At 48.2% G+C, this 24,881-nt stretch overlaps 1 protein-coding gene across 4 annotated transcripts in view; it reads left to right on the plus strand.

Annotated features, from left to right (window-relative positions):
* ZMIZ2 (zinc finger MIZ-type containing 2) overlaps positions 1–24,881 on the plus strand; it is a 151,460-nt gene that overhangs the window by 103,877 nt on the left and 22,702 nt on the right. For all 4 annotated transcript variants that reach the window (XM_029604217.1, XM_029604216.1, XM_029604218.1 and 1 more), the window contains 9 exons: positions 7,023–7,103; positions 8,202–8,373; positions 9,116–9,257; positions 16,917–17,127; positions 20,508–20,613; positions 20,730–20,887; positions 21,327–21,394; positions 22,250–22,318; positions 23,609–23,871. In XM_029604217.1, the coding sequence (XP_029460077.1) occupies positions 7,023–7,103; positions 8,202–8,373; positions 9,116–9,257; positions 16,917–17,127; positions 20,508–20,613; positions 20,730–20,887; positions 21,327–21,394; positions 22,250–22,318; positions 23,609–23,871 (1,270 nt within the window). The remainder of the gene's footprint in view (positions 1–7,022; positions 7,104–8,201; positions 8,374–9,115; positions 9,258–16,916; positions 17,128–20,507; positions 20,614–20,729; positions 20,888–21,326; positions 21,395–22,249; positions 22,319–23,608; positions 23,872–24,881) is intronic.

The following is a 24,881-nucleotide window of genomic DNA, read 5'->3' on the forward strand; positions in this document are numbered from 1 at the left end:
ATCACAATCTGCTTGTGATTTAACTACTAAGAATAATTTTGTATCATCTGCAAATTTGATTACCTCACTCGTCATATTCCTTTCCAGGTCATTTATAAATATATTGAGACGCACCGGTCCAAGTACAGCTCCCTGAGGCACTCCACTGTTTACCCTTTTTCACTGAGAAAATTGACTATTTAATCATATGCTCTGTTTCCTTTCTTTTATAACCAGTTTGTAATCCACAAAAGGGCATCGCCTCCTATCCCATGACTTTTTAATTTTCTTAGAAGCCTCTAATAAGGTACTTTGTTAAATGCCTTCTGAAAATCCAAATATACTACATCTAGTGGTTCACCTTTATTCACATGTTTATTAACCCCTTCAAAAAAATGAAGCAGATATGTGAGGCAAGACTTCCCTTGGGTAAATCCATGCTGACTTTGTTCCATTAAACCATGTCTTTCTATATGCTCTGTGATTTTGATCTTTAGAATAGTTTCCACTATTTTTCCCGGCACTGAAGTCAGGCTCACTGGTCTGTAGTTTCGCGGATCACCTCTGTGTCCTTTTTTAAATATTGGGGTTACATTGGCCACTCTCCAGTCTTCAGGTACAATGGATGATTTTAATGATAAACCTAATGATAAACCTTTTAACTAATAGATCTGAAATTTCATTTTTAGTTCCTTCAGAACCCTGAGGTGCATACCATCTGGTCCAGGTGATTTGCTACTCTTTAATTTGTCAATCTGGCCTACTACATCTTCCAGGTTCACTGTGATTTGGTTCAGTTCATCTGACTCATCACCCTTGAAAACCATCTCTGTAACCAGTATCTCCCCAACATTCTCATTAATAAACACAGAAGCAAAGAATTCATTCAGTCTTTCTGCAATGGCCTTATCTTCCCTAAGAGCCCCTTTAACCCCTCAGTCATCTAAAGGTCCAACCGACTCCCTTGCTTCGGATATATTTTGAAAAGTTTTCATTATGAGTTTTTGCCTCTATGGCCAACTTCATTTCATATTCTCTCTTCACTTGTCTTATCAGTGTTTTACACTTTAACTTGACAATGTTTGTGTTTTTCCTATTTTCTTCATTTGGATCCTTATTTCAATTTTTGAAGGATTTGTTTTGGCTAAAATAGCCTCTTTCACCTCACCTTTTAACCATGCCAGTAATCATTTGACCTTTCTTCCACATTTCTTTATTTATTTATTTATTTAATTTTTTTTTTTAAATTTACTGTTTATTAAACAAATTCAGTGCACATTAGTACAATACACAGCCATTGAACAAAAATAATATAGCAATATAATGCAGTTTGTCAAAACTGTAATCCAACCAAGCAAATAAAGATGATTGACCTACCAAAAACAGAGTTTATATGTTCATCGTTTTCCGTATCTACCAATATAAAACCCTTTCCCCCTCCCTCATCACCCTTAACATCCCCTAGTCCATCTCTCAGCTGCAATAGATATTATACAGAATATGCATGCATGCCTCCATTTCTAACTCCTGCAAACACTGGGACTTCCGCCATTTAATTTCACGCGTCCTTAGCGCTTCTTAAAACAGACGCATAACCCTTTCCGCACGCAGCATGTATATGATATGTAAATGAACGAATTAGCTGTATAATGAAGGAATTAGCTATTCCCCTCCGATACTGTGACGCGCGCTCAGATTATCTCCTTTGTAACCCGCTATTTTGCCGCGTCCTTAACCTGTTAGTTTACCGCCACCCTCTACTTGGTGTTAGTGTGGTGTTAGAAAATTAAAACGGGAATAAAGTGTAAAAAATGGGGGCGATTTCGGCGCTCAAGGCCCCGTCCGGTCTCCGGTGCAGCCCCAGTCCTGTCCCCTCCTCCCGAAGCAAAAAAAAAAAACCCCGAAAAAGTAGCAAGGCTCGGGCCTGCTACGATAGTCCCTTCTCCCTTCTTCTCTCCTCCCGATTTCGGCGCTCAAGGCGGCCGGGTGGGCGTGCATTCATCCAGGCAGAGGGAGCCGGCGGCAAAAGCGGCCTCCGGCTCCCTCTGCCTGGATGAATGCACGGGGGAGCGCCGAAATCGCACGGGCATTCATTCATTGCCGGCGGGGGCCGTGCATTCATCCAGGCAGAGGGAGCCGGAGGCCGCTTTCGCCGCCGGCTCCCTCTGCCTGGATGAATGCACGCCCACCCGGCCGCCTTGAGTGCCGAAATCGGGAGGAGAGGAGAAGGGACTATCGTAGCAGGCCCGAGCCTTGCTACTTTTTCGGTTTTTTGGTTTTTTTTGCCTCGGGAGGAGGAGACAGACTGGGGCTGCACCGGAGACCGGACGGGGCCAGGGCAGGTGAGCGGAGGCTGGGGGAAAGTTTGCCGAGCATCGGGGAACATAACTGTCCACTTCCTGGTACCTGTCATTTGAAATGACAGATACCAGCGCGGCCGTGAAGCGTTAGGCCCGCGAACCCAGGATACTGTATAGGCGCTCTATACAGTAAAATGGGTTGCGCGGGCCTAACGCTTGCCTAAGGCTTCGCAGCCGCGGCATGCATTTGCATGCAATTAGAAGAGAGTATCGAGCGCTAGGTGAAGAGAACTGTGCGTGCGGGGAACGAGGGTGCGCCTGGCAATGCCGCACTCTTTCTACCGCGGCCTTAGAGTATCAACCTGTTGGTTTGCAAGGGTTAGGCAGAGCAGCACAGCAGGGGTTGCTAAGTGGTGGGGGTGCACGTGCTCCTGCCTGATTGGCCATTACCCCATATCGCAGAGAGCAGTTCTCTGCTTCCTAGGCTACAGTGGACAAAGCAAAGCAAAGAAGAACCACTTTGCTCCCTAATCCAGTCTCTCGCTCCCTGTTGTTTCTCTCTTCCCTCCTGTCCTGTAGGGAACTGGAAGGGAAGGGGTGAGTCTTGAGTGAACAAGAGTGCAGTTTTTGTCTGTGTATTTCTGTTTATAATCTGCATCCATTCAGCATGTGGTGAGGAGGTTTCTGTGTGTATGACCACTATGATGTATTCTGCTAATTTGTAATTTCTGTGTAATCCAACTTGTTCTGCTTTCCAAACTGGAGGTGTATTGCTAATAATAAATTTGGATGTTTTTCTTGTCCTGCCTTTCCAAATAATGCTGAAGATCGCTAACAGCATCTTCAGAATTCAAATGCAATGAAATCCGTATTCAAAAGCCATTTAGTTGGATAAGTAATAGTTATCCATATAAATGGTTTACCCGGCTATATTCAGCTTTTATCTGGCTACATTCTAGGAGTTAAGAGGCTAGAATTTAACCAGATAAGTTAGCGATGGTCCATGGGCATAACTGGGAGGAGTTGAGGTAGCCTGATGACTTAGCCAGCTAAGTCGCGTCAAAGAGCTGCCCCAAAATTAGCTGGCTAACATACAGGCCGATACAGTACAGTGCGCTCCAACAGTACAGTACAGTGCGCACTGTTAACTGGCATTTGGACGCACGTTTTTGACGCTCTAGCTTTACCCCTTATTCAGTAAGGGGGTAATAGCGCGTCCAAAACGTGCGTCCAACCCCCCGAGACTAATAGCGCCCGCAACATGCAAATGCATGTTGATGGCCCTATTAGGTATTCCCGCGCGATACAGTAAGTAAAATGTGCAGCCAAGCCGCACATTTTACTTTAAGAAATTAGCGCCTACCCAAAGGTAGGCGTTAATTTCTGCCGGCGCCGGGGAAGTGCACCGAAAAGCAGTTAAAAAAAAAAAAGTTAAAAAAAAAATTTAAAATGGGCACACGGCTCGCGGGTTGAAACCCGGACGCTCAATTTTGCCGGCGTCCGGTTTCCGAAACCGTGGCTGTCAGCGGGTTTGAGAACCGACGCCGGCAAAATTGAGCGTCGGTTGTCAAACTCGCTGACAGCCACCACTCCTGTCCAAAAAGAGGTGCTAGGGACGCGCTAGTGTCCCTAGCGCCTCTTTTTACCGCGGGCCCTAATTTAAATAAATTAACTTACTGAATCGTGCGCACAGGAGAGTGGCCTGAGGGCGCGCTGGGAGAGCGGTTGCCCGCTCTCCCGCGATTTTTACTGTATCAGCCCATAATTAAGATAGCTGGCTATATTCAATAATGTGGCTGCACTGTTGATTGTGCCTCCAGAGTTAGCCAGATAAGTTTATCTGGCTAACTTTGCTATCTGGACTGTGTCTGTATAGAGACCTCAATAGGTCTTTACACCTAAGAGCTAATTTTAAAACAAGTCTGTGGGTGCACATACAAGCGCATATGGGCGCACGAGTGAACATACACTAGGGTTTTAAATCATGCACACATTTACAAGCACATAATTTAAAATACACGTACCATGCATATGTGTGCTCCTAATTTTAAGCGGTTACTTGAGCAAATGTAAAGTGCATATCTACTGTCTTCCTTAAGGATTTGTCAGCTTTAATGCATGCAGGGAAGCGGATTTTAACACATGCTCGCCTGAAGGCCATTCCCAGTTTTTCCCATTAGACCACCGGTTTGCCCAGTCCATTCCAGTGTCATTTGGATCCCTCATCCAGTCAATCTAGCACCCAATATGGAACCCAACATTGTGTAATTATAGCATGGGTTATTTTTCCCTATATGCATCACCTTGCACTTATCCACATTAAATTTCATCTGCCATTTGGATGCCCAAATTTCCAGTCTCACAAGGTCTTCCTGCAATTTATCACAATCTGCTTGTGATTTAACTATTCTGAACAATTTTGTATCATCTGCAAATGTGATTATCTCACTCTTCGTATTTCTTTCCAGATCATTTATAAATATATTGAAAAGTAAGGGTCCCAAAACAGATCCTTGAGGCACTCCACTGCCCACTCCCTTCCACTGAGAAAATTGTCCATTTAATCCTACTCTCTGTTTCCTGTCTTTTAGCCAGTTTGCAATCCACGAAAGGACATCGCCACCTATCCCATGACTTTTTACTTTTCCTAGAAGCCTCTCATGAGGAACTTTGTCAAATGCCTTCTGAAAATCCAAGTATACTACATCTACCGGTTCACCTTTATCCACATGTTTATTAACTCCTTCAAAAAAGTGAAGCAGATTTGTGAGGCAAGACTTGCCCTGGATAAAGCCATGCTGACTTTGTTCCATTAAACCATGTCTTTCTATATGTTCTGTGATTTTGATGTTTAGAACATTTTCCACTATTTTTCCTGGCACTGAAGTCAGGCTAACCGGTCTGTAGTTTCCCGGATCGCCCCTGGAGCCCTTTTTAAATATTGGGGTTACATTTGCTATCCTCCAGTCTTCAGGTACAATGGATGATTTTAATGATAAGTTACAAATTTTTACTAATAGGTCTGACATTTCATTTTTTTAGTTCCTTCAGAACTCTGGGGTGTATACCATCCGGTCCAGGTGATTTACTACTCTTCAGTTTGTCAATCAGGTCTACCACATCTTCTAGGTTCACCGTGATTTGATTCAGTCCATCTGAATCATTACCCATGAAAACCTTCTCCATTACGGGTACCTCCCCAACATCCTCTTCAGTAAACACCGAAGCAAAGAAATCATTTAATCTTTCCGCGATGGCCTTATCTTCTCTAAGTGTCCCTTTAACCCCTCGATCATCTAATGGTCCAACTGACTCCCTCACAGGCTTTCTGCTTCATATATATTTAAAAAAGATTTTACTGTGAGTTTTTGCCTCTACAGCCAACTTCTTTTCAAATTCTTTCTTAGTCTGTCTTATCAATGTCTTACATTTAACTTGCCAACGTTTATGCATTACCCTATTTTCTTCTGTTGGATCCTTCTTCCAATTTTTGAATGAAGATCTTTTGGCTATTTTTAGGTGCTTTTATGATGCGTAATTTTCTTAAAGCTCTTTCACTCAGGCAAATCTGTTTTGATCCACATATATGGCTTTTAAAAATTGTCCTCCATATACAGGATTATTCTGGGAAGGATGCTGGGTGGTGTCACTTTGATGGTTGTTTGATTATCAAAATCTTGGGCAAGGGGGTGATCTGTCGGCCAGAAAAAATGGAGGGGTTGTGCAGAAGGTGGCACAAGGCTGAAGTTTTGCTGAGGGTGATTAATACCCTTCCCTTCTTCCATCCTTTCTTCTCTGTTTCCTCCACTTTTTGGTTCTTTCCTTTCTTCACACTGTCCTCTCCCTTCTCTTTCAGTCTTCCCGCCCCTCACTTTTCGGCTCTTTCCCTTCCTTCTGTAACTCTCCCTCATCCTTCCTTCTATCCCTCCCAGTTTCAGACGGTGTCCCTACAGGCCCCCACCACCAAGCTGGTCACTAGCAGCTCTCTCCCATCCATCCTTCCTTCCCCAAACTGGCTGCTACTGGACGACCCCCCCCCCCCCCCCACTTCACATCAGGAGCCAGGTCTACTACTGATACTGCCATTGTCTGGCTGCTGTGTGACAGGGCTTACAGCATGACGGTAGCCACCCTAGAGCAGTATTAATTGCTGGCGGGGGAGGAATCAGCAGCAGTCCTCATGAGGGTGAGTGAGTGAAGGAGAGAGGTGGCAGCATTCAGCAGGGGCAGAAGGTAGAAAGATGGCAGTGGCTACCTGGCTGAAGGGCATGGCAGCAGTGGGTTAGAAGCAGTAGCAGTGATGACTGGCAATTGAGGAGGGGTGGCAGGCAGGTAGTTATATGCAATTTGGAAGCCTGGAGAATATTGTAGGGTAACCGCCATGAAAATGAGGCACACCAGGGCTTTGTTTATAGCAAAGACCATGTCTTCTCGTGTTGGTTACCAGAGACTACGGTCTGTGCTAAAATGTTTCTTATTCCATAAGAATGCCAGTTAAATTGTTTTAAATGGAAAACCAAAAGGACAAGTGAACAGGGACCCCACAGTGAGCTGCTTGACCTCCAATGCCCCAGTGTAAAAGCACATCTGTACACAGGATAAGAAATGAGGAGCTGAGGTCTTGCCAGCTGAGTGGCTGACTGCTCATGCTGTGCTCTGTGATAAGTGGAGTGCGCTCACTGACAGCAGCTTCGGGGATGATCAGAGTTTTTCATTCATGTCCTTGTTGCTTTTTGTTCCCAGCCAGTGGACCAGTATAATGGGCAGAATGCAAACTTCAACGGAGGAAGCTTCAGTGGCTTCAGCCAGCCCAGCATGAATGGGGTAAGATACCATGAGCCAGCGTGCTCCATGCCAGGAGTGGGGTAGCATTCTATTAACCCTCTCACCGAGAGCCAGGAATGAGATGAAATGCTATTAACCGGTTCACAGCCCCTTGGAAGGGGCAGGAGTATGAACTATTGCACAGTGGTGACACATTAGGGCCAGACTCCAAATGTACCTGTACCAACCAGCTCAAGAGGGAGCTACAGTCCGTGGCCTCTGAGAACTATTGTCATGATGACTGAGCTAAACAGGAGAGGGGAAAACGGGGAAAACCCCTGGGAAGTTGTGAATGAAGGTTTGTGAGGCTGTAGTCTGACTCCAATTGAGCTAGAAGCCCAGAGGAGCAGGAAGGAAACAGCTGAAAGGCTTCTTTTAGAGCACTGGAGCAGTATAGGCAGGGGCAACTGGGCAGACTGGGTGGGCCAAAGGTCCTCTGCCAACATCTTTGCTTTCTTAATTTTCATATTGCATCACATTTAGTTCTTCTAACCAGTTGCACATTTCGCAAGAAGCAGGGGCGGGAAAGGACATCTCTGGAATTTCAGCATGATCTGTCTTCAGTAAGAGGCAGGCCAGGCCCAGAAAGGGTTAACGAGTGAGAGGAGAAGGAAGGAGCTTTGTCCAGAGGTTCCTTCCAGTCAGGCAGTGCTCAGCAATCCTCCAGTGCCCACTTCTGGTGTCTCTGAGAGTTGCAAGGTGATAGGTCCCTCACTCAGCATCTGCTGAGTGAGGGACCTAAAAGTGAGGCCCTGAAAGCCAATGTCCAGCAAAGCCTAAGGTATTATTTCTTTCAGCTGGGCCAATTTAGAAAGTATCACAACCTCCAGTGTCCTATATTTTCCTGAACCAATGTAGCAACCAAATTTTGATCCATTCATGTGGAGGTTCTTAGGCACTTACTAATGGGTGTCTAAGGTAGAATGGATGTCCAAGGGTATGTCTCTTAGGGCCAGTGGTTCCCCTTTGAAGATCTTGGGGCATAAAGGGATGAAAACCAAAGCTGATAAGTGGGGAGCAGTCCCTGTGCACTTATTTTTAGGTAATGAATTATAAGTATACTAAAAAAAAAACCTACTGTTGTGTTTTTTTTAATAGCCTGCAAGATCTATGCCTGGATATCCCAGCTCCCCTCTGCCTGGCAACCCCACACCCCCTATGACCCCAGGAAGTAATATTCCACCATACATGTCACCAGGGCAGGATGTGAAGTCTCCTTTCCTGCCAGATATCAAACCAAATATCACTGCAATGCATGCGTCACCTACAGGTGAGCACCCACCGTCTGCTTTCTCTGGGCTCTGTGCAGGAATCTACTGCCTCCTGCTAGCGGCATACCCCCTTCTCCAGGCTTCTTCCAAGAAACTCGGGAGGTAGAGTGTGATCACCAGTGCAGTGCCTGCTGCCCACCCCTTTGGGCTTTCTTTGGCAAATGGGAGTTCTGCTTTATTAGCACCATTGCCTTAGTGGCTAATGGCCAAATGTCAGACAGAAGCTTTGATGGACAGGTGGAGCTTTGTTGTTGGATATCTGTGGGGGCTGCTCACATCTGCTGGGGCACAAGAGTATTTAAAATTATGTTTAAAGCAGCAGTTTAATCCTATAGGCTGTGTTTCTCCAGTGGGTAATATCCAAATGGATTAATTTTGGCACATACCATGACAGGAAAAAACCTTTGTAAGCCAGGTATGTTGGATAGGATATGTTTTTTTTTTTTTCTGTGAAATTATTACAGGGTAACTCTCTGTAATGTGCAGTGGAACACTAGGATAGTGCTACATTACATGTTATAATGTAGCACTGATGTACATGGGGAATATTCTAAGGTATGGTGTAGCTCTATTGGAACACTACAACATACAGTGTAACAATAGATTAGTGCATTTGGTGGGACAGAGCTCTCTGTGCCACATGGACTGGGTTCCATCTCACCTCTGATCTGAACCATGGTAACCTCCCTCTCCCCTCTCTCCCACCCGACCGTGTGTTTTTTTGGGTTTTTTTGCCTGCAGCGAGCTCCAATGATGAGCTGCGCCTGACTTTCCCTGTTCGTGATGGCGTGGTCCTGGAACCCTTCCGCCTACAGCACAACCTGGCAGTCAGCAATCATGTCTTTCAGCTGCGTGACACCGTCTACAAGACGCTCATGCTAAGGTAAGAGCGTTTCCTTGTCTGCTTACTGCAGGGGATAGGATGAAGGAGAGAAGGGGTGCCCAGTGTGCTCCAGGAATGGTTTCAGTTTGGGGGAGCAGCAAGGACCATTCTGGGTAGGGGACACAATCTGAGGGGGAAAAAAGTGGGGTCATGGTACCAGCCACAGAATTCAAGATGGCAAGTAGTTTGGGCCAAATTCCGGTAGATGGAGGTAAATGGTAGAATAGGAGCTGCAGGATTTGATAAGGGGAGGTGTGGGGCGTGTGTGTGAGCCCAGTTTAGGGTCCTTCTGTGGAGTGAGGAAAAGTGATGCTGTCGCCAGACAGTGCAAGTTGTCTTGGAAGTGAGTCATAGTTTCTTGGCTGCTGTTGAAAGTTACCTGGTACTTCTGCCAAGTACACACTGCCTCTGCATAAAGTGGCTTTCCTAGCGTGTAGCCAGATGGACTCAGGACCAGTGGGTATTGTGCTCTTCTGCTAGCAGATGGGAGACGGAGTCAGATTTCAAAGCTGACATCACTCTAGATATACCCCTGCAGTAACCTCAGCTCTTCAGTATCTCTCCGTCTCCTAGCAGATGCGGACACTATCCCACACACTAGAATAGTGTTAAGAATTACAGCAAAGAAGAAACAAAATTTACCTTAAGGAAGATTGAGCCCCGCTCTCCTGCGGTGATACCTAAGGGTCCCTCCCCCAGTCAAGAATTCCTGAGGTTGATCCCCCTTATCCCTCAGAGCTGTGCCTTGGTCCGGTAGCTGGTTCCCGGCATGGACTTAGCCCCCCAGTGTGGCTGAAAGGCAGTGGGTGCAGAAACGAGCGCGGCGGTGAAGGTAATTCCCTCTCCCCCCGCAGCTGGAGATCATCCGGCACATGATCGGAAAGCGCCGAGATCAGGTAAGAAAACATCTTTAAATTCAGGTCTCCGGTCTCCAGAGCTCGGATTGCCGTACTGAATTCGTCCCGGCGAGGTTAGAAGGGAGCACCGATTGGGTTGAGCAGCCTTGGTTGGGCTAGGCCCCAATCCAGTGCAAGGGTCCACACACGTGGAGACCCTCGGGGGGGGGGGGGTGCCATCTTACGCGCGGGGGTCATCTTCCCTTCTTGCCGGTGGTATGCGCGGGGCAGGCCAGGCGGCCGATGCACCTAATTTGCGCGTGTCCAATACAGAAGCGCGCATAACTGTGCGCATACCGGCGAGCACAACTGAGAAGTGCGCACAACTGAGCGCACCCGTGTGCATAACTACACGCACAGCCGCGTTTACAACTGCACGCGTGCAAACACATAGAGACAATGGCACCGGTGCCCAAGAAGGCCAGAAGGCACTCTCTTTGCACAGCCTGCCACATAAGAGCCGCACAGCCTGAATTAGAGTCCTGCCTGTTCATTGCGAAGAAGCCCAGGGGAAACAAAAGCCTGGTCCCTTTCTGTCGGGACATGGTTCCGGAACTACTGATGATAGCTCCTCGGACCTATGCATCTCGGCTTCCCCACAGGAGGGCACCTCTGGGGCCCCTACTCCGACTCTCCCTGGGATTAACATGGACCCAGAGACCTTCTGGTTGGAATTTTTCCAAGGGCTGCAAGCCTTCGTTCAGGCGCAATCAGCCCCAGCTGTGCCCCAGGCTCAACCCGTGCCGGAAGCACAAGATCCTCCCGGCCCTGCTCAGATGCCTTGAGACATGCCTCACCTAACCAGAACTTCCCTAATAGGGATCCAGACACCTCAGATGATGAGAGTGACTCCCTGGAAGAAGGAGAAATCCCTCCAGGAATGGAACCATACCGAACCATGCTTCGCTTCTTCCACAAGGACGAATTGCCAGCCCTTGTTTCCCAGACTCTGAAGATGCTGGGTATTCCTGGCAAGGACCCTGTGGTGGAACCAAAGAAGAACCCCATCTTGGTGTCCCTTCGTAAGGCCTCATGTTACTTTCCAATGATGGAAGCCATCCAGGAACTGATTGACCTGGAATGGGATGCCACGGAGGCCAGCTTCAATGGGGGTCGGGGCTTGGAAGCCGTATTCCCTCTAGAACCAGCAACCAAGGAACACCTACATTTCCCGAAAGTGGATGCTATGGTCTGTGCCGTCTCAAAGCGAACAACGAGGGAGGGGCCGCATTGAAGGACACTCAGGACAAACGATTGGAATACATCCTTAAGCAGGCCTTCAACGCAACAGCAATAACGCTGCAGATTACGGATGCAAGCTCAGACCTGGTGCGCACCTTAGCCAGGGGCATTGCCTCGGTAGTGGCAGCCAGAGACAACTATGGCTACGGAATTGGTCTGTGGATGTGACATCTAAAGCGAATCTCACAAGAATGCCTTTTAAAGGATCTCTCTTGTTCGGAAGCAAATTGGAGAAGTTAGCCAGCAAATGGGGCGAATCCCCAGTGCCTCGGCTACCAGAAGAAAGGAGTAAAAGATCTCAGTGTCCCTCCCCCAGAAGAACCAAGGGCAGAGGATCGCAGCATTTTAGACCCTACAGGAACGTGCAGTTCCAGGCACCTCGTCTCTCCAGAAGGTCCCAGCCCTTTTAGAACAGATAGACCAAGAGGGAAGTAGGCCCGGGGGCAGGCTCCAGCCGTGCTCCATAATGAGAATGGGCTGACCCATCCACAGGAAGAGGATATAGGGGGTCGACTTGCCCTCTTCTACCAAAGATGGGTCGAGATAACGTTGGACAATTGGGTTCTGAACATCATTCGAGAAGGGTACTCTCTGGAGTTCCGCAGCATCCCTCGAGACAAATTTATGATGTCACACTGCCACTCCCATTCCAAGAGACTGGCAGTAGAAACCACTCTATCAAGACTACTCAGTCTGAAGACAATAACTCCGGTTCCTACGCCCCAACAAAATATGGGGCGCTATTCCATCTATTTTATCATTCCGAAGAAGGAAGGATCTTTCCGGCCCATCTTGGACCTCAAGAACTTCAACCGGCCCATCTTGGACCTCAAGAATGTCAACCGTCATCTGCGGGTTCTACACTTCTGCATGTAAATACTTCGCTCCGTAATAATGGCAGTACAACCGGAGAATTTCTAACCTCCCTGGACCTATCCGAAGTCTACCTTCACATCCCAGTCCATCAGGATCACCAGCACTTCCTGCACTTTGCGATACTGGGTCACCATTACCAGTTCCGAGCACTACCCTTCGGCCTAGCAACTGCCCCCAGAACCTTCACCAAAATCATGGTGGTTGTGGTGGCAACACTGAGGAAGGAAGGGATCTTGGTACACTCTTACCTGAATGATTGGCTAATCAGGGCAAAGTCTTCAGAAGAGAGCCAGCAGGTGACCAGCAGAGTCAAGAGCCTACTGCAGGAACTCAGTTGGGTTGTGAACACAGGTAAGAGCAGTCTGCAGCACTCTCAATCTCCAGAGTACCTGGGGGCCCATTTTGACACCAAACAGAACAAAGTCTTCCTCCCTCCCCCCGAGGAGAACAAAACTGATGGAACAATTACAACGATTGATGACCAATGCACGCCCCAAGGTATGGGACTATCTTCAAGTCCTCGGCCTCATGACATCAACCCTGGAAGTCGTCCCTTGGGCAAGGGCCCATATGCGACCGCTCCAGCGCTCCTTACTGTCATGATGGAACCCACTGTCCCAGGACTACTCAATTCGCCTCCAACTACCAGCAGACGTACATTCTCAGCTCCAGTGGTGACTACAGGAAGACCACCTAAGCAGAGGATTAAGCCTATCCCCACAGAACTGGATCTTGCCCACCACGGATGCGAGCCTGCAAGGGTGGGGAGCCTACTGTCAGGAACTGACGGCCCAGGGACAATGGAACAAGGAAGCGGCGGAATGGAACAAAAACCGCCTGGAAGCTCGAGCAGTCAGACTAGCGTGCCTGTGATTCAGCCACAGACTCTGAGGCAAAGAGATTCGAGTAATGTCAGACAACGCGACAACGGTTGCTTACATCAACTGCCAAGGAGGAGCCAAGAGCAAGCAGGTGTCTCTGGAGATAGATCCTCTCATGGCATGGGTGGAGATAAACCTACAAGGGATCTTGGCCTCCCACATCGCAGGAAAAGACAATGTCTCAGCAGACTTCCACAGCCTGGACCTGGGGGAATGGACGCTATCGACCACAGCCTTCCAACTGATAGTAAATCACTGGGGCCTCCCAGCAATGGACCTACTGGCCACCCGTCTCAGTTCCCAAATTCTCAGGTTCTTCAGCCGCAGACGAGAGACGCAATCCCAAGGAATCGACGCTCTCATCCAGACTTGGCCAGCGGAAGACTGACTGTACGCCTTCCCCCCATGGCCACTACTGGGTAGGGTCAGCCGCAAGATAGAACATCACAGGGGACTAGTTCTACTAGTGGCTCTGGATTGGCCAAGACGACCATGGTATGCAGACATGCAAAGACTCCTTGCGGGGAACCCTCTGTGCCTACCTCCACACAGGGACCTTCTCCGGCAGGGCCCGATTCTCCACGAAGATCCATCTCGACTCTCTCTTACGGTCTGGCCCTTGAGAGGACTCACCTGAAGAAGTGTGGTTACTCAAAGGCCGTAATTGACACCCTGCTCTGAGCGCACAAGTTCGCCACATCACAGTCATACATACGGATCTGGAGAGTATTCGAAGCCTGCTGTGAGGACAGCCAAAATTCCCATGATTCTGGAGTTCCTACAGGACGGTGTGAAGAAGGTGCTGTCACTCAACTCCCTCAAGGTCCAAGTAGCCGCACTGGCCTGCTTCAGAGCAGAAGTGGATGGTATCCGGCTATCAACCCATCCGGACTTGTCCCGCTTCCTGAAAGGGGTTAAACAACTCTGACCAGCCTTAAAGTGGCCAGTGCCACTATGGAATCTCAATCTAGTATTAGACTTCCTAGCTGGGGCTTCCTTCAGACCAACACGCGGTCTATCCCTACGCCTCTTAACATTGAAAACGGCATTCTGGTGGCAATATGTTCAGCTTGTTGCATCTCCGAACTACAGGCTCTATCCTGTCGGGAACCGTTCCTTAGGTTCACACCTGGAATCATACAACTGCACACTTCCCCTCCTTCCTTCCAAAAGTGGTTTCTGAGTTTCACTTGAACCAAACCATCTCGCTACCAGCTCCGAATGAACATAAGGATTCTGAAGACTCACGCCTTCTTCGCCACCTGAATGTCAGCAAACTCCTGGTGCGATACCTGGAAAGATTGGAACCGGTGAGCAAAACGGATCGCTTGTTCGTTCTTCACAGTGGGAAGAAACAAGGAGAAGCGGCTTCACAGGCGACCATAGCCTGCTGGATCAAAGAAGTAATCAAGGCAGCCTTCATAGAGGCAGGAAAGCCCTTACCTCTACAGGTTAAGGCTCATTCTACAAGGGCCCAGGCAGTCTCCTGGACAGAAACCAAGCTGCTGTCACCCGCCGAGATCTGTCGGGCGATGATGTGATCCTCCATACACACCACCTCCAGGTTCTACCACCTGGATGTTCAGGCCCGGGAAGACGCAGCCTTCACAAGGGCAGTATTAAGTGGGCCACAGGCAGCCTCCAGCCCTGTCTGGAAGTAGCTTTTGTACATCCCTTTGGTCCTGAGTCCTTCTGGCTACACGCTGGGAAATGGAGAGATTACTCACCTGATAGTTTCGTTTTTCTTAGTGTAGACAGATGGACTCAGCATCCCACCCACGGCTGCCCCGAAAAAGGAGAACCTCAGATAACAAATCTCGAGACTAAACAAATACGGGTAAGCCGCGGCCTACCCCTAGTTCAAGACACCCACAGTTCGTCTGGTGTCGGCGTTAATTGGTTGATTGCACGGGCAGTCTCCAGTTTGGAAATTAGTTGAATGAGTTCACGTTTTACTCAAGTTTAACCAAGTTATTTAAACAAAGATATATCCACAATGGCTTTTCAAAGAGAATACTGAAGAGCTGAGGTTACTGCAGGGGTATATCTAGAGTGACTTCAGCTTTGAAATCTGACTCCATCTCCCATCTGCTAGCAGATGGGAGATTTGCAGATGACACAAAATTGTTCAGAGTAGTTAAATCACAAGCAGATTGTGATAAATTGCAGGAAGACCTTGTGAGACTGGAAAATTGGGCATCCAAATGGCAGATGAAATTTAATGTGGATAAGTGCAAGGTGATGCATATAGGGAAAAATAACCCATGCTATAATTACACGATGTTGGGTTCCATATTAGGTGCTACAACCCAAGAAAGAGATCTAGGTGTCATAGTGGATAACACATTGAAATCGACGGTTCAGTGTGCTGCGGCAGTCAAAAAAGCAAACAGAATGTTGGGAATTATTAGAAAAGGAATGATGAATAAAACGGAAAATGTCATAATGCCTCTGTATCGCTCCATGGTGAGACTGCACCTTGAATACTGTGTACAATTCTGGTCGCCGCATCTCAAAAAAGATATAATTGCGATGGAGAAGGTACAGAGAAGGGCTACCAAAATGATAAGGGGAATGGAACAACTCCCCTATGAGGAAAGACTAAAGAGGTTAGGACTTTTCAGCTTGGAGAAGAGACGACTGAGGGGGGATATGATAGAGGTGTTTAAAATCACGAGAGGTCTAGAACGGGTAGATGTGAATCGGTTATTTACTCTTCGGATAGTAGAAAGACTAGGGGACACTCCATGAAGTTAGCATGGGGCACATTTAAAACTAATCGGAGAAAGTTCTTTTTTACTCAACGCACAATTAAACTCTGGAATTTGTTGCCAGAGAATGTGGTTCGTGCAGTTAGTATAGCTGTGTTTAAAAAAGGATTGGATAAGTTCTTGGAGGAGAAGTCCATTACCTGCTATTAAGTTCACTTAGAGAATAGCCACTGCCATTAGCAATGGTTACATGGAATAGACTTAGTTTTTGGGTACTTGCCAGGTTCTTATGGCCTGGATTGGCCACTGTTGGAAACAGGATGCTGGGCTTGATGGACCCTTGGTCTGACCCAGTATGGCATTTTCTTATGTTCTTATGTTCTTATACCCATTTGTCCTGAGTCCATCTGGCTACACTAAGGAAAACGAAATTATCAGGTAAGTAATTTTTCCAATCCTTTTTCCTGTGCCTGTTTTCTTTTCTACAATCTCTCTTCTTTTCTCCCTGCATGCTCTCCAATAGAGATGTGAATTGGGTGCTGGGATCAGTTTCGGTTTCGGTATGGTGGACCCGTGGGAAATTCCGTTTCCCACGGTCCAGACGTTTTTTTTTTTTGGCTGTCCCGAGCCGGAAAAAAAACCAAACCACCCCGACCCTTTAAATCTAATTATTTACAATCCCCCACCCTCCCGACCCCCCCCCCCCCCCCCCAAAAAAAACTTTCCTAAAGTACCTGATAGTCCAGCGGGGGTCCCTGGAGCGATCTCCTGCTCTCAAGCCGTCGGCTGCCAGTAAACAAATTGGCGCCGATGGCCCTTTGCCCTTACCATGTGACAGGGGCTATCGGTGCCATTGGCTGGCCCCTGTCACATGGTAGGAGCAATCCCTACTCTCCAACCCTTACTCTCCAACCCCTCTTAATCTCTTCTGCCTCACACTCTGTCTCCTTTCTGTCAAGCCTCCTGCTTCCTTTTCCTATCTGTCCTGCTTCACACCTCGTGTTTTCCACCCGCCCTGTCTCATGCCTCTCTTGCTGTATCTGTTTCCTCCAGGCCAGACCTGGAACTCCAGTTCAAATGCTACCACCATGAAGACCGGCAGATGAACACCAACTGGCCAGCCTCAGTGCAGGTCAGCGTGAATGCCACGCCGCTGACCATTGAGCGTGGGGACAACAAGACATCACACAAGCCCCTCTACCTGAAGCATGTGTGCCAACCAGGCAGAAACACCATCCAGATAACAGTCACCGCCTGCTGCTGTGTGAGTCACATGTTATGTCTGCTTATAATGCGACCGAGAGCACAGGACACCTGAGAGATATGCCTTGCCCTCCACTCAAAGGCATGGGGCTAGAGGGACGTATACAACTTCTAACTCAAAATGTGGGACTGCTTCTCTTCCCACAGTGAAAGTGAAAAACAAGGTGGGGGTTGGGGGCAGAGGCCAGCACAGCTTGGGAAAATAATGGGAGCTAAAGGTAGGTGACTAGATTAGAGAGTCTGTTGTTCAGAGTCAACCAAAAAGTATGTGGCAAAGATGGAATTAGAGCTGAATCTCTGGGAGATAAAATAGCATCCTCAGAGTCACACAGAGAGTCAGTGACTGAGGCACAAGGAGGTAAAGTGAGGAGCTCAGGATCACACAGAGAGTCAGTGACTGAGGCACAGGGAGAGAAAGTGAGGAGCTGAGGATCACACAGAGTCAGTGACTGAGGCACAGGGAGGTAAAGTGAGGAGCTCAGGGTCACACACAGAGTCAGTGACTGAGGCACAGGGAGGTAAAGTGAGGAGCTCAGGGTCACACAGAGAGTCAACGACTGAGGCACAGAGAGATAAAGTGAGGAGCTGAGGATCACACAGAGTCAGTGACTGAGGCACAGGGAGGTAAAGTGAGGAGCTCAGGGTCACACAGAGAATCAGTGATTGAGCAGAGGAAGATAAAGTAACAAGCTCAGGGTCACACAGAGAGTCAGTGACAGGCACAGGAGGAGCTCAGGGTCACACAGAGAGTTAGTGACTGAGGCACAGGGAGATAAAGTGAGGTGCTGAAGGTCACAAAGAGAGACAGTGACTGATGAACAGGGAGAGAAAGTGAGGAGCTCAGGGTCACACAGATTCAGTGACTGAGGCACAGGGAGATAAAGTGAGGGTTCAGGGTCATAAAGAGTCAGTGATATATCTTTGTTTTCATTTTTATATTTCAGGAGCTCTCCTCACTATATTGCAGCATGTAGATCTCCGCTGTAGTGTGTTAAGGGTACTAGGTGAAGCCTTTTTTGGCTTAACCTATCTAATCTAGGATTAACTGGGTGTAGATTCCAAGAACATATATTCCTTCATCTTGAGCGCCTTCATTGGCCTACCTGTCTCAAGTAAAGTGACATTTAATAATAATTTTTTGATTCATTTTCCACTTTTCATGACACTTAAAAGCAGATTACACTGGGGTTCTGTAGATATATCTTTATCCCTAGAGGGCCTTACAATCTCTGGGGGTCTTTTATTATGCATATTATTTTATTGGGGGAGGGGTGTGTTCCCACAATATTTGACACCCCCCCCCCCCCCCCACCTTTCCAAATAAAATATTGCAGTGGTTTCCCCGTGATATTTTTTCTTGTGAAAATCTGTGAGAAGAAATATCACTGGGAAAGGCTAATAGACACATGCTAGCAGTCCCTTTCACCTGGGGCTGCCATCTTCTAAACGGGCCATGCAATCCAGCCCCCTCCACAAATTGATCAAAATCCCCCCATCTCCCCAACGGGGATCTGGGTAGAGCCCCGCCGCATGTCAAGGTAGCTGAAATGAAAAACAAGTTAAAAAAATATGAAGTGTTGCACAGCAGCACCCTTACTCCCCATCCATACCCCTAGAGCCCAGGGGCCTTCCGGGCCACCACTGGACCACCAGGCTGTCCTCTCTTAGGTAACGCAGGGTGACTACCAGGGAGTCTGTGGTGTGAAAGCGAAGGGTCCACCAGATCATTGTGTTTAAGGGGAAATGAACCCAGGTGCGGAATTTGGAGCAGGGACGGAGGTGGGCGAGCCACTTTGCTGTAAAGGGGAGGGGGTTGGGGATGGGGATTGCCACACAACACTTTGTTCTGTTTTTTTTTAAACTTGAGGTCGATATGCAAAGCGCGTTATGTGGCTAAGAAGCGGCCACTCAGTATGCGCACATGTTTAAGCGAGCGCCGCTTAGGTGTATAAGTCCCTTACATGGCTAAACAGGCAGCCCCCATAAAACGTAGGCACGTATGAGCGGATTGGGAAGGAGCGAGTGAGCCGTACAACGTATGCGGTTAACTGCCAGTGTTTGGACTTAACCGCATACGTTGTACGGCTAAGCTAGATGTGCCACAAAGAACGGTTATACTTATACGGCTAAGTGCTCAGTTATAGGCGCGTGTTTTCAGCAGCACAGCTGTCCTGCTGAATATACATCCTAACATAGCCAAATAGGTTCTAACTGGCTAAGTTGCATAAACGGCTAGTTTTGAATATTGACCCCCTAGTTTTGTTTTGTTTTTTCATTTTAGCTGCTTTGATAGGTAGCAGTGAGGCGAATGGTATGCAGGGGCCTACCCAGACACCAGGGGGAGGGGGAGGATTTTATACATTGTGGGTAGGAAGTTTATAGGGCTGCTGCGGGTCCGTGAATTTTCAGGTCAGGGGCGTGGGGACGTACATTAATGTCCCGATACTTCCGCGGAAAGTTATCTACAGCCTCTGAGCTGTAGCTATTGTTCTGGGAAATTACATAGCTGCTTTGCATGAAAATGAGCTCATCTAAGTAGGGAGCGGTGTTTAGGCCAAATATCACCACGATAGGCGATTATCGCACAATAAACAGCGTGTTTCATGCATTAAATCGCTTATTGCGGCTTAGTAAATGACCCCCTAAGTTAGTGCCTGAGGCAGTGGAAGTTGAGGTGACTTTTGCCCAAGGTCACAAGCAGTGTTAATGGCATTTGAACTCTGGTCTCCCTTGTTTAGAGCCCACTGCTCTAATCACTGTTATATTCCTTCACTATGCCTGCATTAAATGGTGTAGGACTGAGTTATTTAAAGGAGCAGCTTCATAGCTGCACAGCTCTGCACATTGTACATTCTCTGTAGCAGAACTTGTGAACAGTATTTCTTCATTTAGGCCATTTAATTCAATTAAAGCCCGCAATAGAGCTTTCCATTGTTTTGTGCTGGCACTGTAGGGATTGTCAGACGATTAAGGAATTGTTGCCCTGTTGTAAATATCTTACAGCTTGGCTTTTTCGGTAGGCACACCCTTTTGTGAGATTATATACTTCATATATTAAGTGTGCCCAGATTGGACGAACGATTGTAAATGTTATAGTGCTGGGTATCTGAGAAGTTATGGGACTATAATATTAAGCCATGGGATTGCTTTTATGTCCTATTGCATTGTCTTTATATTTTGTTTTACATGCTATTTCTGTTTTATTCTTTCAATTTGGAATTAGTTATTGTATTGTTCTATATCTTTTGTAACAGGGGAGGGGTAATGAGGATTAAAGTTTTTGTTGTGCCTTGCCCAGGGTGCCTAGGTAAAAAATGTAACATTTTTATAAATAAGTAAATTAGAGCTTTACTATTTTTATTTTCTCTTTGCCTTTTGCAGTCTCATCTCTTTGTACTGCAGCTGGTGCATAGGCCATCCGTTCGCTCGGTGCTTCAAGGGTTAATAAAGAAACGCCTCCTTCCAGCAGAGCACTGCATCACCAAAAGTGAGTCCCTCCCCCTCCCCCAGGACCCTAGCTTCCCTGTTAGCCTAGGGTGTTCTGAGGAGCAAAGTGACAGTGTTCAGTGCTGGCAACGCATGGTCCTTTCTCTCTCTGCACAGTAAAGCGGAATTTCAGCAGTGGCACGATTCCTGGGACCCCTGGCCCCAATGGCGAGGATGGCGTGGAACAGACAGCCATCAAAGTGTCACTGAAGTGTCCAATCACCTTCCGGAGAATCCAGCTCCCGGCACGAGGTCACGACTGTCGGCACATACAGGTCAGCCTGAGGTTCTTGTTGTTCATAGCTAGACAGGACCACAGCTGCTTCGGGTAGTTCTTGACCAGAGAGGGGGCTGAAGTCTGTATGGGGGTCTACTGGTTGTCAGCAGATGGGAAAAGCCTGATTATTGCACATTCTGTTTATTTATTTAACGTCTCTTATATACCGATAGCCGTTCGCACATCGTATCGGTTCACAAAGAACAAAAAACTTATGGGCAGCGCCCTTACAAATAACAGATAACAATACAAATAACTCTTCCTGCTGACATCGGTCTTGCATTATGCACCTTTTGTTGTGCAGTATTTTGAGAGTTCAGTGTTGTCCAACCAAATCTCTATTTGGGGTAAGGAGGGAATCTTTATGGATGTTAGTGTCAGCCTGGCCCCTTGCGTGTCTCTGGTGGACTAACTATACCAATCTTCCTCCCTTTCAGTGCTTTGACCTGGAGTCATATCTTCAGTTGAACTGTGAGCGTGGAACCTGGAGGTGTCCCGTGTGCAAGTGAGTCTGGGCTTTGGTTTGGGGATGAGACATCTAGAGCCAGGGAAGTTACGTCATTGGCCTGTAAAGACTGGAAGGAGGGAAATGGGAACAGAACAGATTCAGCTGCTCCGAAAAGCAGAGAGAACAATTGCTTGATACAGGGGCAGCCTTTTGGGGTATACAGGCATTAAAGGAATCGGCCTTGGGTGTGTAGGACAACTTTGCTTCATCATCCTCAACCAGTAAAGGTGCCCAAGTCCCTAGTCCCCAGTCAGTCTGGTGTTGGTGCTGTGTCCCGGTTACACCAGCTTCTGCATCCATCCAGAAGAGGACTGGCGAATAATCAATAATGTGTTCCGTATTATGTGCAGCCTTGCTGTGCTTAGATATTGTGTGGAATGCACCTGGCATGTCCCAGCCTAGGTGGGGAGGGTTGGGGGAGTCGCCTTTCAGATGTCCTCTGTACTCCCTGGGCGATTCTGTCTACTTCATGGCTGAATTCCAAAACACTCTCCACCATCCTGCACCTCACAAAATGCCCAGCCTAACTAGAAAAAAACAGAAGTCCCGTTTAGTAATGTCCATATGTTTTATTATTTGTACAGCACTGGGAATAATTAACGCATAAGTGTGAAGCACAAACTGACCATGAGAGAGGCCACGCTGACTAAGAAAGCAAAGCCCGTGCCGCACACTCCCAGTGGAGTTAGGGGGAGGTTTTTTTTTATTGAACAGATACGGCAGTCACATGGGACTGTGACGCGAAATGAACTGCAGGCTGCATTGAGGGTAGTGGGGGAGAGGGAAGAGATGCTCTGTGCCTGAAGATACAGACAGCTGATTTGACTGCTTGTATGTGTGTCTTGTCTGCAGTAAGACAGCATTGTTGGAAGGGCTGGAAGTTGATCAGTACATGCTGGGAATCCTCATTTACATCCAAAAGTAAGACTCTGCTTGAGCTTCTCTTCATCTTTCCCCTCCCCAGCATACAGAAAGCATGTGGTGCTTGTTTCTTGGCTAATGCTGGCCCCACAAGCAGAAGCAGCTCTGACCCGAACTGTGGGTTGGGAGAATGTATAATTGCAGGAGCTCTCTGTCGGCGCAGTTCAAAGGAAAGGTTGGGAGTGGCACCACAGGGGGGACTCAGGTTAGATTCAGGACTGCCAACTCCGAGGAAATCCCTCTCCCCTCCCCGCCTGCCACAAGCACACGTTTTCTTCTCCCCACCCTAACTTAAAAAAGAGATGCTACCGTCCTATCTATAAAGGTATTATTTCACAAACTTTACATAATAGAAATAGATTCATCTATATTAATATTAGTGTAAGGGTCCATCAAAAACAGTGGGGGCAAAATGACACCCCCATGCATTGCCCCGGTCCCTGGAACTCCCCTTTACTCTGCATGTGTACTTTTCCTGCAGGGATGCTGCTTGATGATCAGAAGTGTGCTTGACCAGCATATGCGCACCCATGGGGAAATAAATACAAAGCAAAGCCCTTGAGAGACGGGGAGAAGAAAAGAAACAATGGCTATTTGTGACTTGGGGGGTCTGTGGCCCACCATAGCGGGGGATCCATGTGTCCGTTCAGGAGGTGGGGGCAGACAACCTAGAAGTTTTCTTGAAGATCCATGAGACTTGGGTTGTCTCTTACCCAGAATCCCTGCCCTTTCTCCTACCCATCCATCCAATCCCAGAGCCTCCTGTGACCTCATCTTCCTCCTCCTCCAGCTGGTATGAGAATAGAACCAGTAGCATGGGCTCAGGCCCGCTGCCTCTCCTGCCTGTGCAGTTCACAGTCTCAAATCAACTTCTTTCCATCTGGAGTGGTAACACTCAAGAGTCTCTCCCTACAGCCTCCTGTCTGGCTCACATCAGGGTTTTATGCATGGTCTTTGCTGTCTCTTTCCTATCCAGATCTCATCATAAAGCCATCTTTTAAATGTCCAGTATTTCCCAGTTTCTCCCTCAGAGAGGCTAGGCTCTTCAGCACCTCCTTTTGGGACTGCTTTGACTGCTACTTCCTGTGCTGCTGCTGCTTGGGCAGCCACTTAAAGTCGCAGAACGGCTTGGCTTTCCTCGGGGCTGTGAATTTGAGGAGCTGTAGTCCCAGTTGAGGTGTGAGCGGTCTGCAGCCTGGCGCTGGCCGTGTGGCCTTGCCCTTGGTTAACCAATGTTTGTGCCACCTCCCACTGCTTGATGTACACAACAATCCGTTTCCTTCCTTCTAGCTCCGATTATGAAGAGATTACCATTGACCCGACCTGCAGCTGGAAGCCTGTTCCAATCAAACCTGACATCCACATCAAGGAGGAGCAGGATGGGCCAGTCTTGAAGCGCTGTCGGACCATGAGTCCCATTCACATGATGATGCCCAATGTCATGGAGATGATTGCGGCCCTGGGACCAGACTCCTCCCCTTTTGCAGTGCTGCAGTCCGTGCCACCAGGGGGCAGTGGTGGCAGCAGCAGCAGCAACGATTACACTGGTCAGGGTGAGTGTTTCAAGGCACAGGGTCACCTACTCTCAATGTCCAGCATTAGGGATATGGTCACCAAACAACATAGATCTAGGAGATAAAGGTATTCAAGATTTCTATCCACGATGCACCTATTCTGTGGTGGGGGCAGTATTTGCGTGAGGGAAGCTTGCGCTGCTGCTGCCCGTGCTGCACCTATTTTGCAGATGGGCAAGATATGTGTGTGTGCATGAGGGGTGAGAAGCTGGCATTGCTACTGCCCAGATAATATCTGTGCTGTGCTGGCTCAGAGTGTGTGGGAGAAGAGGGGCAGGGAAGCTTGCATGGCTGCTGCCTGGGCTATATCTGTTCTGTGGCGGGGCAGCGAGTGTGTGTGTGAGGGAAGCTTGCACTGCTCTGTGCGGTACCTGTTCTGTGGCGGGGCAGCGAGTGTGTGTGTGAGGGAAGCTTGCACTGCTCTGTGCAGTACCTGTTCTGTGGTGGGGCAGCGAGTGTGTGTGTGTGTGTATGTGAGGGAAGCTTGCACTGCTCTGTGCGGTACCTGTTCTGTGGCGGGGCAGCGAGTGTGTGTGTGTGTGTGTGTGTGTGTGTGTGTGAAGCTTGCACTGCTCCGTGTGGTACCTGTTCTGTGGTGGGGCAGTGTGTGTGTGTGTGAGGGAAGCTTGCACTGCTCTGTGCGGTATCTGTTCTGTGGTGGGGCTGTGTGTGTGTGAGGGAAGCTTGCCCTGCTCTGTGCGGTACCTGTTCTGTGGCGAGGCAGCGAGTGTGTATGGGGGGAAGCTTGCACTGCTCTGTGCGGTACCTGTTCTGTGGCGGGGCAGCGAGTGTGTGTGTGTGTGTGTGTGTGTGAGGGAAGCTTGCACTGCTCTGTGCGGTATCTGTTCTGTGGTGGGGCAGTGTGTGTGTGCGTGTGTGAGGGAAGCTTGCACTGCTCTGTGCGGTACCTGTTCTGTGGCGGGGCAGCAAGTGTGTGTGTGTGAGGGAAGCTTGCACTGCTCTCTGCTGTACTTGTTCTGTGGCGGGGC

This window comes from Rhinatrema bivittatum, chromosome 5, assembly GCF_901001135.1.
Source record: "Rhinatrema bivittatum chromosome 5, aRhiBiv1.1, whole genome shotgun sequence".
Lineage (NCBI taxonomy): Eukaryota > Metazoa > Chordata > Amphibia > Gymnophiona > Rhinatrematidae > Rhinatrema > Rhinatrema bivittatum.